Source organism: Rhinoraja longicauda, chromosome 22, assembly GCF_053455715.1.
Source record: "Rhinoraja longicauda isolate Sanriku21f chromosome 22, sRhiLon1.1, whole genome shotgun sequence".
Classification (NCBI taxonomy): domain Eukaryota; kingdom Metazoa; phylum Chordata; class Chondrichthyes; order Rajiformes; family Arhynchobatidae; genus Rhinoraja; species Rhinoraja longicauda.
In genome coordinates, this window is record NC_135974.1 from 34,576,686 (window position 1) to 34,593,856 (window position 17,171).

The window sequence follows — 17,171 nt, forward strand, 5'->3', positions numbered from 1 at the left end:
TAGTTTTTAACATGAATGAGTGTTTAAATGTTTTGTGCCTGTAGGCTAGACTTGTATATGCTAGAATTTAGAAGGATGAGAGGGGCTCTTATCGAAACATATAAGATTATTAAGGGTTTGGACACGTTAGAGGCAGGAAACATATTCCCAATGTTGGGAGAGTCCAGAACAAGGGGCCACAGTTTGAGAATAAGGGGTAGGCCATTTAGAACGGAGATGAGGAAAAACATTTTCTGTCAGACTTGTAAATCTGTGGAATTCTCTGCCTCAGAAGGCAGTGGAGGCCAGTTCTCTGAATGCATTCAAGAGAGAGCTAGATGGAGCTCTTAAGGATAGCGGAGTCAGGGGGTATGGGGAGAAGGCAGGAACGGGGTACTGATTGAGAATGACCAGCCATGATCACATTGAATGGTGGTGCTGGCGCGAAGGGCCAAATGGCCTCCTCCTGCACCTATTGTCTATTGTCACGTATTAGCCGGGACATCCCGTATTTTGGGCTAAATTTGTTTGTCCCGTACGGGACTGCCCTTGTCCCGTATTAGTAGGGTTGCCATCTTCCTCACTACCAAATAAGGGACAAAGGGTGACATCAGTGCATATGATGTCCCCTACTAGTGCAACCTGCTCTCAGACTTGTTTGCCACCAGTCCCTTGGGGAACCTCTGTGCCACACACAGCCTAGAGCTGTGCAACTGGGGATCTTCACCTGATTAATAACCTCACTGCTTCAGGCAATCTCTCAATGCTTTAGTCTTTGGCTCAGAGTCCTTGCAGGCTGGCACTGGAGAGCCAATAGACAATAGGTGCAGGAGTATGCCATTCGGCCCTTCAATAGACAATAGGTGCAGGAGTAGGCCATTCGGCCCTTTGAGCCAGCACCATCATACAATGTGATCATGGCTGATCATTCTCAATCAGTACCCCGTTTCTGCCTTCTCCCCATACCCCCTGACTCCGCTATCCTTAAGAGCTCTATCTAGTTCTCTCTTGAATGCATTCAGAGACCCCTGGACCCCGCTATCATTAAGAGTTCTACCTAACTCTCTCTTGAAAACATCCAGAGACTTGGCCTGCACTACCTTCTGGGGCAGAGAATTCCTCAGATTTACAACTCTCTGAGTGAAAAAGTTTTTCCTCATCTCCATTCTAAATGGCCTACCCCTTATTCTTAAACAGTGACCCCTGGTTCTGGACTCCCCCAACATTGGGAACATGTTTCCTGCCTCTAGCGTGTCCAATCCCTTAATAATCTTATGTTTCAATAAAATCCCCTCTCATCCTTCTAAATTCCAGTGTATACAAGCCTTGTAGGTCCAGTCTTTCAACATATGACAGTCCCGCCATTCCGGGAATTGACCTAGTGAACCTACGCTTCACGCCCTCAATAGCAAGAATGTCCTTCCTCAAATTTGGAGACCAAATCTGCACACGGTACTCCAGGTGCGGTCTCACTGGGGCCCTGTACAAGTGCAGAAGGACCTCTTTGCTCCTATACTCAACTCCTCTTGTCATAAAGGCAAACATGCCATTAGCTTTCTTCACTGCCTGCTGTACTTCCCGTTCCACTGCTATTGTAGCGAAGGAAGGACATGGTTCATCTCAGTAGATGGTGAGTTTGTGGACCAGGACAGGGCAAGGTAAGTACTGGTTCAATACACAACTCTACACTACACAATCATAAACAAAGCATCCTCATGGCAAATCCAAGAGACCAAACATCACACAGGCTGCATTCAGTTGCTGTATGCTCACTATTATTTGACCTACCGTGCTAGAATGGGTCACAAAGCGCTGGAGTAACTCAGCATGCATCTCTGGAGAACACGGACAGGCTGAACATAGAACAGTACAGCACAGGAACAGGCCCTTTGGCCCATGTTTGAGCCAAACATGATGCCAAGTCAAAATGCTCTTATCTGCCTGTACATGATCCGTATCCCGCTATTCCCTACATTTCCACATGCCTATCCAAGAGATAAAACATGGAGACATTCCCCCCCCCCTCCCCCCGAGTCCATACCAATCACCCGTTCACACTAGTTCTGTTCTCCCACTTTCTCATGCACTCCCTACACACTGGAGGCAGTTTACAGAAACCAACTACCCTACAAACCCACTGCCATTGGGATGTGGGATGAAACCAGAGCACCCGGAGAAAACCCACTCGGTCATAGGGAGAACGTGCAAACACCACACAGACAGCACCCGTAGTTGGATCCAACCTGGGTCTCTGATGCTGTGAGGCAGCAGCTCTACCGCTGCACCACCCCAGCTCTACGCCTATACTTAGCTCTCATGTAGTGTAAGAAAATAACTGCAGATGCTGGTATAAATCGAAGGTATTTATTCAGAAAATGCTGGAGTAACTCAGCAGGTCAGGCAGCATCTCAGGAGAGAAGGAATGGGTGACGTTTTGGGTCGAGACCCTTCTTCAGACTGATGTCAGGGGGGCGGGACAAAGGAAGGATATAGGTGGAGACAGGAAGATAGAGGGAGAACTGGGAAGGGGGAGGGAAAGAGAGGGACAGAGGAACTATCTAAAGTGGAGCTGCGGGATGTAGAAGAGAGCGGAGCTGCAGGATGTAGAAGGCTCTCACTAGTGTCTCTTCTACAACCAGCAGCTCCGCTCTTGCTCCCCCTCCCCCCATTCGTAACAAGGACAGAATCCCCCTCGTTCTCACCTTCCACCCCACCAGCCAGCGGATCCAACAAATCATCCGCCAACATTTCCGTCACCTACAACGGGACCCCACCACTGGCCACATCTTCCCATCCCCTCCTCTTTCTGCGTTCCGCAGACCGCTCCCTCCGTAACTCCCTGGTCCACTCGTCCCTTCCTACCCAAACCACCCCATCCCCGGGCACTTTCCTCTGCAACCGCAGGAGATGCAACACCTGTCCCTTTACCTCCCCCCTCAACTCCATCCAAGGACCCAAACAGTCTTTCCAGGTGATACAGAGGTTCACTTGCACCTCCTCGAACCTCATCTATTGCATCCGCTGCTCTAGATGTCAACTTCTTTACATTGGCGAAACCAAACACAGGCTCGGCGATCGTTTCGCTCAACACCTTCGCTCAGTCCGCATTAACTAACCTGATGTCCCGGTGGCTGAGCTCTTCAACTCCCCCTCCCACTCCCAGTCTGACCTTTCTGTCATGGGCCTCCTCCAGTGCCATAGTGAGGCCCACCGGAAATTGGAGCAACAGCACCTCATATTTCGCTTGGGCAGCTTGCAGCCCAGTGGTATGAACATTGACTTCTCCAACTTTAGATAGTTCCTCTGTCCCTCTCTTCCCCTCCCCCTTCCCAGTTTCTCTATTTTCCTGTCTCCACCTATATCCTTCCTTTGTCCCGCCCGACATCAGTCTGAAGAAGGGTCTCGACCCGAAACGTCACCCATTCCTTCTCTCCTGAGATGCTGCCTGACCTGCTGAGTTACTCCAGCATTTTGTGAATAAATAGCTCTCATGTATTTACCACTTCTTTGCAATACATACACACACATACAACTTTATTTTTATGATGGATTTTACAGAGTACTATGTTTACATACCTGTTGTGCTGCTGCAAGTAAGAATTTAATTGTTCCATTTCAGGACATATGACAATAAAACACTCTTGGCTTCAATGGCTATACTCTATGCACTTGGTATAAATGCTAGCAACTTTCTCAAGATACAAGTAGAACAAATTTCTACTTGTATCTTGCTGTCTTGGCTTCTGCAAACATCAAAGTATTCTCTTTAAGACGTCTACTAGTTGAATCAACATTTACAGAGATTGCAATCAACCTTTTTTAATTTGGTGACCTTCTGTGAAGGGGCATTTGCTGTGCTAATGATGCTCTATATAAAATGTTGGTGTGATTAAAAACAATTAATTAGTCAAGTTTAATCACAGGCTTGCACATCTGCTAAAGGATTGATTTCTTCAATTAGACACACAGGACAACAGCCCAACTTGTCCATGCCGACTAAAATGCCCCATAGAAACTGGTCAGGTTTTGCCCATATCCCTGTGAACCTTTCCTATCTGCATACCTGCTCAAATGTCTTTTAAATGTTGCTATTGTGCACGCCCCAATTACTTCATCTGCCAGACACAAAATGCCGGAGTAACTCAGAGGGACATGCAGCATCTCTGGAGTTACGGGTCAAGAAGGTCTTCAGACTTTTCAGTCTGAAGAAGGGACTCAACCCGAAACTTCACCCATTCCTTTTCTCCAGAGATACTGCCTGACCCGTTGAGTTACTCCAGCATTTTGTGTCTTATCTTCAGTGTAAACCAGCATCTGCAGTTCCTTCCTACACACTTCATCTGGCAGCTCATTCCATTGTGGACAACATGCTGTTAATGTTGCAAATTGTTTCTAGATATCAAGATAGGGTACTTGTCAAGAATAGCAGTTCATGGATTAAAGATATTTCTCCGGTTTTCTTAAGTGGTTTGTCATTTAGTCAGAACATTTAATTTCAAGAGTATGAGTCATCCATGTGCTGATTATCAGATAAATGAAGCTCAATTAACTATGTACTAATATTGGGTAATTGGTTTGACTGGAGATTCAAGAATTTGATTGAAAGATACAGCACCAAACAAGTTCTTTGGCCTATTGAGTCCCGGCCAATTAATCACACTAGGTCTATGTTCACTCTAGTTCTTTGTTAACCCACTTTCACATCCTTTCCCGACACACACAGAGCAATTTACAGAGGCCAATTAAACTGGAGAACATGGATAGGCGATGTTTCAGGTCAGGCTCCTTCTTCTCATCACCTATCCCTGTTCACCAGCGATGCTGCCTGATCCGCAGAGCACTTTGTGTCTTTTTTTGTAAACCAGCATCTGCAGTTCCTTGTTTCTAACCCACACCTCTTGGGGATGTGGGAGGAAACAAGAGCACCCGGAGGAGATCCGCACGGTTGCAGGGAGTGTGTGCAAACTCCACACTGACAGCACCCGAGGACAGCACCCGAGTTATTTTCTTACAGCACCCGAGGACAGGATCAAACCTGGGGCTGTGAGGCAGCCACTCGACATCAGCTGGACCACAGTGCCGCCGCTAAACAGCAAACTGTTTAATGATACAGCGCGGAAACAGGCCCTTCGGCCCACTTAGTCGACACCGACCAACGATTCCCGCACATTAACACTATCCTACGCACACGAGGGACAATTTACATGTACCAAGCCGATTAACCTACAAACCTATCTGTCTTTGGAGCATGAGAGGAAACCGAAGATCTCGAAGAAACCCACGCAGGTCACAGGGAGAACGTACAAACTCCCCACGTGGTCGGGGTCGAACCCGGGTTTCCGGCGCTGCAAGGCATAAACTCTACCGCTGCGCCACTGTGACGCCCCAGTTCTCTCAGTGGGGGTAAATCTCATCTAAAGAGATCAGGAACATGAAATATATATATGATGTAACAGGAAGATGGATCTATACTTTACCCATTGCCCAAAATATTTTGTCGCATGCTCCTGAACGGCCCATAGAGAAAAGCCTGCACATCTTAGAGTCATACCTATTATTGCCACCGCATCATTTCAGATCCACAATGGGTGACTGCTTTTGAGGCTTATTGAAATTACCCTATAGATCAGTACCTTCTGGTATTTTCAAATAGATAAAACAAATGTCTTTGTTTGCACCATTGGTGGCTCATGCTAATATAGTGTTCCTAAGAGAAAAAGGTCACAGAGCAAGAGATCAGAACAGTACAAAACTTGCACATTATAAGCCAGAACGATAAAATATTTTACTTTCTTTTAATATTGAATGGATGTTCATTCATAATTTGGATACGCTATTCATTGAAGATGTACAAACAACATTTAAATGTAAGACAGACACCAAATGTTGGAGTAACTCAGCGGGTCAGGCAGCATCTCTGGAGAAAAGGAATAGGTGACGTTTCGGGTTAGAACCCATCTCCAGACTGAAACGTCACCTATCCCTTTTCGAGAGAGAGAGAGAGATGCTGAGTTATTGCAGCATTTTGTGTCTATTTTCAGTATAAACCAGCATCCGCAGTTCCATCCTACACATTTAAAAATAAGGATCGACACGAAATGCTGGAGTAACTCAGCGGGACAGGCAGCATCTCTGGAGAGAAGGAACGGGTAACATTCTGGGTTGACACCCAATGAATTAGGAATGAGATACTATGTTCAAAAATTACATACGAGCTTCAAAACAAGCACCGCACCTGTTTGCTTTGGCAGCAATTCCGAGTTTATTTAAGATTGATTTGGGTGAGAGTATATCCAAGCTACCCAGCACATGAACTTTAGGCAGACCTTTGGTATGCCTAAGATACAGAAAGCATAATCACCTAAAAAAAAATGTCATTACTACATTTACAGAGATCAGTACAATGCACAGTCATCTTTCCCCACTACTCATAACTAACTCTGAATATTAAACACATCTTGAATACAAACACAGGTTTATAATTACAAAGTCAGTATCATATAGAATAATATTCCAAGCAGAAGATTTCAACAGCTGTAAGCTCTCTCTTAAATCCAGCTGTAAGCATGTTGAAAACATCGACAGCATACTCGCACGGCACTCTCCAAAAGTTTCATCAGGCAAAACTCCTAATGTAAAAGGCAGAAATTTGAAATACAACAATATAGATTTCTAAAAAGTAACCATAGTTATGGCTTAATTTAGTACGGATTTGCACATATTACCACTAACAAGCCAAAACATGATAAGATTTGATTTTCTGAAATAGACTGAACAATTCCAGTTTTTTTTTTGCATTTTCTAAATGATAAACAAAAATCATCTGTAACATATCCAAAGTAAATTCTATTAAAACATATAATTTTGGTATATATTCAGTATTTAGTGTATATTATAACTTAAAAAAGCAATGTGCTACCTTTTTACCAATGCAACAAATAAGTTAACTCCTTACTTCCTTGTCTACAGAGTAGAAATCTGGCATAGCTTTGAACTTCATGAAGCGTGTGTGTGTGGTTTTGTTTTGACAGCCAAAATTAATCTTCACGAGTAGCCCAAAGAATATAGACACTGAAAATGTTAAAAGAACACAATGCAGCACATGACTCACACCCACCATAGCGAAGAAACCCCGTTTTGAAACATTTCTTGAAATGCACTAACTCAAAACTAAATCTATGGCAGAATTTGGGTGCACAAATAGAGTTTATAGGATGAAGGAATGTCTCAACTCTTTACAGAGCGGAGAATCTTCTTATATGGGAATGTACACTTGATTTTCTTTTTTTTTTGTTGCACATAATTTATCAAGGTTATCTAATCTACTAACACACATAATGATGGGGTTTTCACATCTGGATGCATTTTTGAGCTGAAAGAGGGAATGATAACTCGAATAATCGTTGATTGTGTCGTGTGGGAAGCAAACAGTTGGAGAAAACATTTTTGCTACTCAGTGGCATTTTCATTATCTCTCAACAGCTACCAACGATGTGCTTTGGATCCTGCATTTACCTGGGCATTCTGGAATAAAGAGTTTTCAGGACAACAAATAAAACTAAATAAAATGATCCAAAAATCACCCCTTTCCCTCCCGAAAAAAATAATGAAATTTAAGAAAGGCGTATCGAACCACAATGCCCCGAATTTTAACAACGTCTAATCCTAAATTTCACAATTGGACAATGAACGTGAAAAATCACCGTGGTGTTCATATCTTTGAGTAGTATTCTTTGTAAATATAACGTTCTTGTAAAACTGCCCGACTACAATTTAACGTGTACATTAGTGAAACAGCTAGCACTCTAACGGACTACAGTGCATTGAAGCACTCTAGAATGTAAAAATAACCCGGGGGCTACATCTCCTGGGAAATCCACCCAAAGTCCTTGTCATCTGCTACGGGAATTTCCTGATTCTCTTGGTCTTGTTGGGAATCGATCATCTCCTTGGCCTCGAGGATTATTTCAGCCTGGGGAATTACATTATCCTTCCATTTCATCTCCTCCTCGCCACCTGCCATTTCTTCGTCAATCTCCCTCTCCCTGTCTCCGTGATCATCAGGGTAAGGACCCTCGCCGTGATCTTCTGGATAGGGACCTTCATGATCATCTGGATAGACTTCCTCAGCATGACCATCCGGATATGAACCATCACCGTGACCATCTGGATACGTGCCCTCTCCGTGATCATCCGTGTAAGGGCCCTCGCCAGGATCATCCGTGTAGGGCTCTTCTCCGTGATCATCCGTGTAAGGGCCCTCCCCGTGATCATCTGTGTAGGGGCCCTCACCGTGATCATCTGTGTAGGGGCCCTCCCCGTGATCATCCGTGTAAGGGCCCTCTCCGTGATCATCTGGGTACTGGCTTTCTGCGGAGAACATCCCATCTGGAGACTCATCGGTGCCGTCCTGGTCGAGCTGAGACATCAGGCTCCCCCCCGCACAGTCCACACATATCCCGTGGCGTCTGGAACCGTGCTTAATGCCCACGCTGGCTGCTGACATGAACACTCGGTTGCAGACCTTACAAACGTACTTTTTGTCTTTACTGTGCACCTAAATAAAGAAAATAAATGCTTAGTGTTGGGTTCTTTTTAAATTACAGACCTCTTCCTTAAAATCCCAGATGGAAAATTGATGTAGGTAATCATTCAAAAGATGTCAGATGTGCACAATAACATCTTCAGGAGGTGGCACGGTGGCGCAGCAGTAGAGTTGGTGTGTTACAGCCCCAGACACCTGGGTTCTATCTCAACTATGGGTACTGTCTGAACAGAATTTGTAAAACTCTAGTGGGAGGGAGGAACTGAAGGAAATCCACATTAGTCAGGAAATTATGTTAGATAAATCCCCAGGGCCTGATGGTCTGTATCCCAGGGTACTCAAGGAGGTGGCCCTAGAAATCATGGATGCACTGAACGTCACCCATTCCTTCTCTCCCGAGATGCTGCCTGACCCGCTGAGTTACTCCAGCATTTTATGTCTACTCCTAATTTTAGTTTAGTTCAGTTCAGAACGGCGCCGGGAAAAGGCCCTTTGGCCCAACAAGTTCGCGCCGACCAGCGATCCCCATATACGAACACTATCCTACACACCAGGAACAATATACAATTTTTACCGAAGCCAATTACAATACGATAGAACTTTATTCATCACAGGAGGGAAATTGGTCTGCCAACAGTCATAAAACACAAGACACATGAAACAGGAAATTAAAGTGACGAGTGGAAAGTCCAGGATTGGGGATGTGCAAAGATTTGGGGGTAGTGGAGTCAGTCTACCCCACGACAGAAGGGGGAGGAGTTGCACAATTTAATAGCCACAGGGAAAAAGGATCTCATGTGGCATTCTGTGCTGCATCTTGGTGGGACCAGTCTGTTGCTGAAGACACTCCTCAGCTTAACCAGTGTGTCATGGAAGGGGCGAGAGTAACCTACTAACCTGTACATTTTTGGAGTTTGGGATGAAACCGGGACACGTGAGGAAAATCCACGAGGTTGCAGGGAGAACATACAAACTCCGTACAGACAGCACCCGAGGTCAGGAATCGAGCCCGGGCCTCTGGCGCTGTGAGGCAGCAAATCTTCCACTGTGCCACCATGCCTTGCAACCTCCCTGCAGTAATGGGACCAGTAATCACACCGCAACGTACATGAGCGGATACTGAAGTAACGGCCGTGCAAACGGTACTTACCAAGGTGTGCCTCTTCATGTGTTCCCGTCTGGTAAACTTCTTGCCACAGATTTCACAAGGATACGGTCTTTCCCCCGTGTGAGAACGCATATGCCTTTTCAAGATGCACTGATGCATCGCGGAAAAGCTGCAGTACGGACACTTGAACTTCTTTCTTATCACAGTAAATTCGTTAACTGCGAAATGTGGAAACAATTGAATTAATACTCATCTAGAATTGACATTATAATTTTAGATATACAATTTTCAGGTTCCAGTTATATTTTAGTTTGCACATTTGTCATCAACATATCAAAGCTTGTAGCACGTTTTATTACGATTATACAACTTAAGATGTGTAGGAAAATCACTGTAGATGCTGGTTCAAATCGAAGGTAGGCACAAAATGCTGGAGTAACTCAGCGGGTCAGGCAGCATCTCAGGAGAGAAGGAATGGGTCAGAAGAATGGTATCGACCCGAAACGTCACCCATTCCTTCTCTCCCGAGATGCTGCCTGACCTGCTGAGTTACTCCAGCATTTTGTGTCTACCTTTGAGAAGAAACATGTAGTTCCGTTTTAAGGCAATCGTTGCGTTCCCAAGAAACTTCACGCTATGAAAACCTCTTGTTGTAAAAACCAATGGGTCTATCAATGGTTGAAAAAGAATTGGCAATATGGGGAGAAAAGATGAAATAAGGTTAGCTAGCCAATAATTCTACATAATTAGAATTATCTTTGTTATTCTATAATGCCGTGTTGCTGATCTAAGAAAGAAAATTGATTGTGTAGTCAACAGTCAACATCATATTTGCCTATTTCCAAGCCAGAGCACTCCGCGAGCTGGATCTCCAATCACGCATTACAATCGCTCCACTCTATTAAACCTCCATTGAACAGATCTGTACATTGTGGATGGCTCGATTGTAATTATGTAGTCTTTCCGCTGACTGGCTAGCATGCAAGAAAGCCTTTTCACTGTACCTCGGTACACGTGGCAATAAACTAAACTGAACATTTGGTTACAAAGATACAACCAAAAATAATCAGTAAACTATTTGTTAAAATGGCAAGACGATTAAATTTAGGAAAGAATAAGAAAACAAACTTAGTTACATGGTGCCACTTGCTCAGCGCCCTGACGCACGGTATTGGAAGGAATTATTGACATTACTTCCTACCTACAGAAATTATTGATGGAGAATTCAAATGCCTTCCTAGGTTTTTGGTTTTAATTCAGATGAGTATCATAACAAGCATCCTGTAGCCTTCAAGTGGCAGGTAGAAACAAAGGTGAAGATGCCACACTTCAATTAACATGCAGCTATTCAAGGCAAGGTCGTTTCCAGCTCCATGAGTAAAATAACATTACCCCAATATGTACAGTATGCTTTTGGCAAATGAATTGTCCTAGTCCAAATTCCCAATTGTGAGACTGCATTGATAAACCAAACCACATCTTGACTACAACTTAAAGAGCACAAGTAATTATAGTACGAGGTAAGGATATCTTGAAAATATAAACACAAGAAGTGTTGCTTCAAGTTTTAAGAATTGTTGCTTAAATGGTCCTATTAGTGCAGATAAACAGGAAATCAGATCATTTCATTACAATCTAAAATTTATTGAATTTTATGACATACAGCAACACGAGCCACATGTTGAAAGTATTAGAAAGTAACAGGTAATAAGACTTTTAACAACTTTCTTAGAGATTATGCATCGAGAATTTTGTGGTACACGCACTGTTAATTTATCACGCAGTGAATATCTTTCAGGGCATATATGATTTCCTAAACGTACAGAAAATAAGAGGCAAGCAGTAACTAGTATAACAATAAAACTAATAACATGGCTAAATCTTTAAGACTGATTGCTTGTCAGTAGTTCAAAAACATTTAGTAGTTCAAAAACAAATGTTTAATGATAAACATTAGAACGGGAACAAAAAGCCCTGGACTAATACCACAGATGACGCTGCATATTGAACCATGACATAAACCCTGTAAACTACGGAAGATAGACACAAAAAGCTGGAGTAACTCAGCAGGTCAGACAGCATCTCTGGTGAAAATAAATTGTTAACGTTTCAGTTCATGACCCTTCTTCAGACCAAACTAGTAGACTAAAGTACTTTACTAGACTAAAGTAGTACACTAATACTGTGTAATAGACTGCACTTGGGGGGAAAAATAATTTTCTTTCGACTATTAATGTAAAAGATATGAATTAATCTTTGGTGCCACTACACCAAGACTAGGCTACATCAGTGAAGTAAATTCAAACTTCATCTTTCATTGCATTAACAAGAGTATCCACCACATTCATTCTCCATCTACGTTGCTGGGATGATTAGTACAACATATATTTAACTTTCTTAATAATAATCCTTAATGAAGCTCATGGAAATTAATACCGAGCTTTGCCAGCACAAATAAACGTGGCTATATAAATCTAAAGACAAGTTGCAGGGATAAATACTCTAAATATGCACTTTCCCCAGTTAAAATACATAATCATCAACTGACTAAATTTATCAAATTCTCGTGTATATATTGCAATATTTTTACTTTTGCGCAGACAGCCCCATTAAACATGTGCTACAATGCCTAGAACTATATTCTACACTATCTTCCCCTTTGCTCTACCTATTGTACTTAATTGTATTTATGTATATTCCTGTTATAGCTCTGATCTGTCAGGAGAGCATGCAGAACTTAGCTTTTCACTGTACCTCGGTACACGTGACAATGATAAACCTAAACAATCTCAACTAAAGAACAAACAGGTTTCAGAATAAGCTCATAGTCTGAAAACCTTTCATTTAACCAAAATATAAAACACAATTGGATAAGTGAACAAATAAAAATAAATACCAAAAAGATAACGGATTTCAACATTTTATTCCAGAACCTTAACAATTGGGTCATTGACACCATAAACCCAGCTAATGACTAAATATGTAGATCTTGCTTAAAATGAATATTCTTCCATTTCTAGTCATGACACTTATCCATATAAAAAGTGCATAGCAACCTAAAAGAGTAACTTTGCCCTGCAAAGTCAGTATGACGTATATACAAAGACAAACTACAGTAGGAAGTGTAATCTGTTTTAACTAAGATTTGAAAATGCCTGATTAAGTGCACAAAGTAATATAATGTAAATGTACTCCATGTAAATGGGGAGAAGGCAGGCACGGGGTATTGATTGGGGACGATCAACCATGATCACAATGAATGGTGGTGCTGGCTCGAAGGGCCGAATGGCCTCCTCCTGCACCTGTTTTCTATGTTTCTATGTTAAATGCTGAATCCAAATTTTCACTAAACCAAACAAGAGCAAAATTCACGTTTGTCAATTATTCTGACAATTCTGTGTCGCTGAACTGTGAGGTGGGGAGATGCTGATTGGAATCGAGTGTGGGGGCACTGTTGTCACAATCATTCTCCTCTGCTTTAAGAGCCTGGCTATCCAGAGGTTGGTCAGAGAGCTCCGTATGTCCTTGGGCACCACCCTGACAGCAAATTTTCATGTGATTTATTAGGTTTTTCTGCACGCCAAAACTCTTTCCACAGTCGCTACACACAAAGGCCCGCTCACACGAATGTACCGATGCTACATGCCGGTTTAAGTCGGTTCTGTCACGGAATGATTTCTGGCAGAATGAACACTGCAGTTTTTTACGTTTGAAGTGGACAGTTTTTTCATGACGCTCAGCGTTCGATTTCAATGTGAAGCTGGCAGGGCACTTAGAGCACTGGTAACGGAAAGCTAGTACAGGAAGCATTTGAAAGCTTGTCCCTGCAAGCAATGGCTTCATTTGGTTGGAAGTGTTGTGTGGCAGGATCGATAATGCATGTTGATATTCATGTTCTGTATGGTTTTCAAGGCTGCTAAATCTCATGCTGCAGAATCTACAAGCAAACTCTTCTTGTAGCTCGCTTGTTGTTGGCACTGGGCTACTGACGACCTCTGAACCATCGTCTGCAATGAAGCTAGTCCCCATCTCTGCCTCTTCACCGTTCGACAAATCCACTGCATTACGGGCTTCAGGTCCTGAGAGAAGGAAATAAATACTGTTACGAGTTCAGCAAACTTTGTGCGGTGGAAAGTCTGTGCTGATTTGAAACAACACTGACTGTACCTGAATCGTCATTTCCGTACGATTGTGCCAAGATCCCCTCGGTATTGTCTATATTGATCTGTAATCGTAAAATAACATAAGTTAATAATGACCTGTGAATTAATTAGTAAAAATAAATAAAGGTAAGTGTTAAAAATAAATTACAATACTGAAAATCTATTGCTGAATTTTCCACAGGACATTAAGTTTAGACATAATTAATTTGCATTCAAATGATCAATCCTCACATGAATTCTTCTAAGTTATGAATTACTTTCTACTTGTATCTGTTCATATAATGGTTTTGATTCTTACCTGCTGCGGGGAGCCAGACTGTTGGTGTGAGTCGGCCTGTTGGCGTGAGATTGGTTCCGATAATGGTTCTTCATACTGCAACGTCCCAGGTGGACTCGGCTCAGGAAATTGGGAGGTCAGTGGAAACAAGTCTCTTTGTTGGTAATCATGTGCATCTTCTGAATGATTCAAGTTATTTCCAGGCCCTGAGAAACACAGGAAACGAGTCTCACCCACGTAAACTAGCACCAGCTGGCTTTCGGCAAAAAAACGGTCTGCACTGCAGTAGAGGTCTGCTGCGTTTCTCCTCTGTCAGTGAGAGAGTGGATTGGAGATCCTACAGATCGAGAGGAATTCCCAAAGCTTCAAGAAACTAGGAATCTTAAAGTAATCATGGTGGTCAGAGGTTTCTTTTTTGAAAACGGACTAAATTGTTGCCCTGGTTAAAAGAACACAGATTGGTGCTATCAATGAGGCACGTGAAGCTAAAAATGGAAATGACTGATGATTTTTGATCACCAAAAGATGCATCAATTTATGACTGAAGCAAACTTTTATTAAAGCAGTATACCAGCAAATATCAACCCAGGTCAGATAGACCACCACACCAATCCTACAATAAACATTCAAATGGTAGGAAACTGTTTCTTTATTTCAGAAAACCAACGGGAAAAATGCAAAATTTGAGGCAATATGCAATTGCTGCATCCTAAATATAATGCTCAGTGTAACTTTAAATTATAGATTTAACACAAAATGAAACTTTCAAGTTGATAGTCAATGTGTGCTCCTAGAACATCGAACAGTACAGCATCGGAACAGGCCCTTCGGCCCACATTGTCTGTGCTTGAACTTCAAATTTCTCAAGTCTGGAGTTTTGACTTTGAAAGCATCCACCCCTTCACAGCATGGAGGGATGGGAGAGTCAAGCTGAAAAAGAACCAATTACCAAGAAATTCCATTCATTTAAAATGGAAACTGCTACTCTTTGACCAAGATGATGCTTTGTTGGTCAAAATTTGCAGGCATAGGATTCGAACAATAAGATTAGAATATCGACACCATCGTACGTAAACCATTAACTTTTTAAGATACAGCTTCCCCCATCGAAGCTGGAACGTTACACCTAAGTACAGAATATGTTTAGGCAATACTTACAAACTCCACACACAATAAATAAAGTTACATTCATTACGGTAAAATGTGCAAAAAGATTTGAACCAATTCAAAAGTTTCACAATAGATCATTCCTAAAAACTGTACATGATTAAAATAATTCATTTTAACACAGGCCCAGGACACACATGTGAAACACTGAACTGTTATGCACTGCAATTTTTTTTTAATGGAATTAAACAATGGTGTGGAAATACCAGTGAGGCAAGCTTCTCTGAGCCATAACTATGCAATGCTATACTCAATACAAAATTTGCCTAAGTAACTCAAATGTAAACAGGTGCCTGTATTAAGAAGCAATTGACACGTTAGCATGTGTTTCAGGTACGACAATAAAACTATGCATCTGGTACAAAGACATGGGGCCAAATGAATCCGCTGGTGCATTTTTAACTGCGTAATTCACTAACTACATAACCTAGACTTTTATATTCTGCAATCAACTCACGCAACCAAGGATATATATCTACTTGTGTAGGAAAGAACTGCAGATGCTGGTTTAAATTGTGTGGTAGACATAAAATGCTGGAGTAACTCAGCGGGACAGGCAGCATCTCTGGAGAAGGAATGGGTGATGTTCCGGGTTGGGACCCTTCTTCAGACATATCTACTTTTTTTTTAAATCAATATAGTGCACATTTTATACACTAATTCAAAATTGTTGCATGCTTGGCCTTTTACAAAGCTTTATTTCAAAGCTTCTATTTATACATTTAAAGTATAGTGTGAGTAAAAATAGCTTGGAACACTCTAAATACTCTGACATTTGGTTTTCTATCAATTTACTGAAGCCAATCGATTGCAACAATCATTTCACTATCTCCTGTGCTTCTTCCAAGAACTCTAGTATAAATTCACAAGTTTCGTGCATGAAATTTAAATTCACAAACTGAGCGTGTACATCTTGCTGAGTAGACTTAATGGGCCGAATGGACTATGTCTGCTCCTATGACTTACGAACTTAAGTCGGTAAGGACTTCAGGATTCTACTTATTTAACAGCCACATTATTAGAGGTTTAAGCTGAAAGAACTAGCAATAGAGTGTGTGTGTGTGTGTGTGTGTGTGTGTGCAATAGTGTGTGTGCGTCTGCGTGTGCGTGTGTCTGCGTCCCTGCAATAGAGTCTGTGTGTGTGTGTGTGTGCGCGCGTGTGCGTTCAGCTTGAAACCCCTGCTCTTTAACTCTAAGCGGTTACCTCCACGATGTTTCTTCTGGAATGAAATGAAGAAGCTTGCAGTGAACATTCGGCTGACTTTTCCCCACCAGTGTGGTCCACCTTTTTGGCATTCCCTGCAGGTATATATTCCACAATGTGTAGGGCAATCCCTCTGTTGTATTCTCTATCTCTCTCTGCAGATGCCCTTGTTAACCTGGTTGCTTCACTAACAGTTGACTCCCATGCCCTGCCACGTTGACCAAGAGACGTTGACTTGAAACATCACCCATTTCTCTTTCCACAACACAGAGTTGTCCCGGTACTTCCAGTATTTTCTGATTTTAACATCAGCTGCAACATCATTCCTCACCCAAAATGTGTCTTTGTCATTTCTATCCCAATTGAACCATTCCCCACCATCATGGTTTGCTTGCAAAACATAGCCACTGCAGTGCAATTGTTCAAATTCGTTGACAAAACAAAGAATCACTCCGGTGGTTCCATATTTGGAAAAATAAACAATTCACAAAGTCTAGGGAGATCGTGCTAACATTGTAAACCAAGCCTGGTAAATCAATTAATTGACTGAATTGATTAAAATATACAGCATGGAAACAGGCCTTTCTGAGACCACGCAGACCATCGTTCACACGTTCACACTAATTCTGTTCTCCTACTGTCACACCCACTCTCTACACACAAGGGAGCAATTTACAGAGGCCAATTAACCTCCAAACGCACATCTTTAGGATGTGGGAGGAAACTGG

The 17,171-nt window shown here is 42.3% G+C and overlaps 1 protein-coding gene across 3 annotated transcripts in view; it reads right to left on the minus strand.

Annotated features, from left to right (window-relative positions):
• Window positions 1–5,773: 5,773 nt before the first annotated feature.
• Window positions 5,774–17,171, minus strand: part of LOC144604554 (zinc finger and BTB domain-containing protein 46-like) — a 48,170-nt gene continuing 36,772 nt past the window's right edge. The window contains exons 5-8 of one of the 3 annotated variants that reach the window (XM_078419110.1): window positions 14,094–14,278; window positions 13,800–13,857; window positions 9,675–9,850; window positions 5,774–8,536 (exon numbers count right to left, since the gene is read on the minus strand). In XM_078419110.1, coding sequence (XP_078275236.1) covers window positions 7,838–8,536; window positions 9,675–9,850; window positions 13,800–13,857; window positions 14,094–14,278 — 1,118 coding nt within the window. In that variant the 3' untranslated portion in view covers window positions 5,774–7,837. Of the gene's footprint in view, window positions 8,537–9,674; window positions 9,851–11,067; window positions 13,712–13,799; window positions 13,858–14,093; window positions 14,279–17,171 lie in introns of those variants that run through there. The other 2 variants (XM_078419108.1, XM_078419109.1) reach the window with 2 other exon arrangements.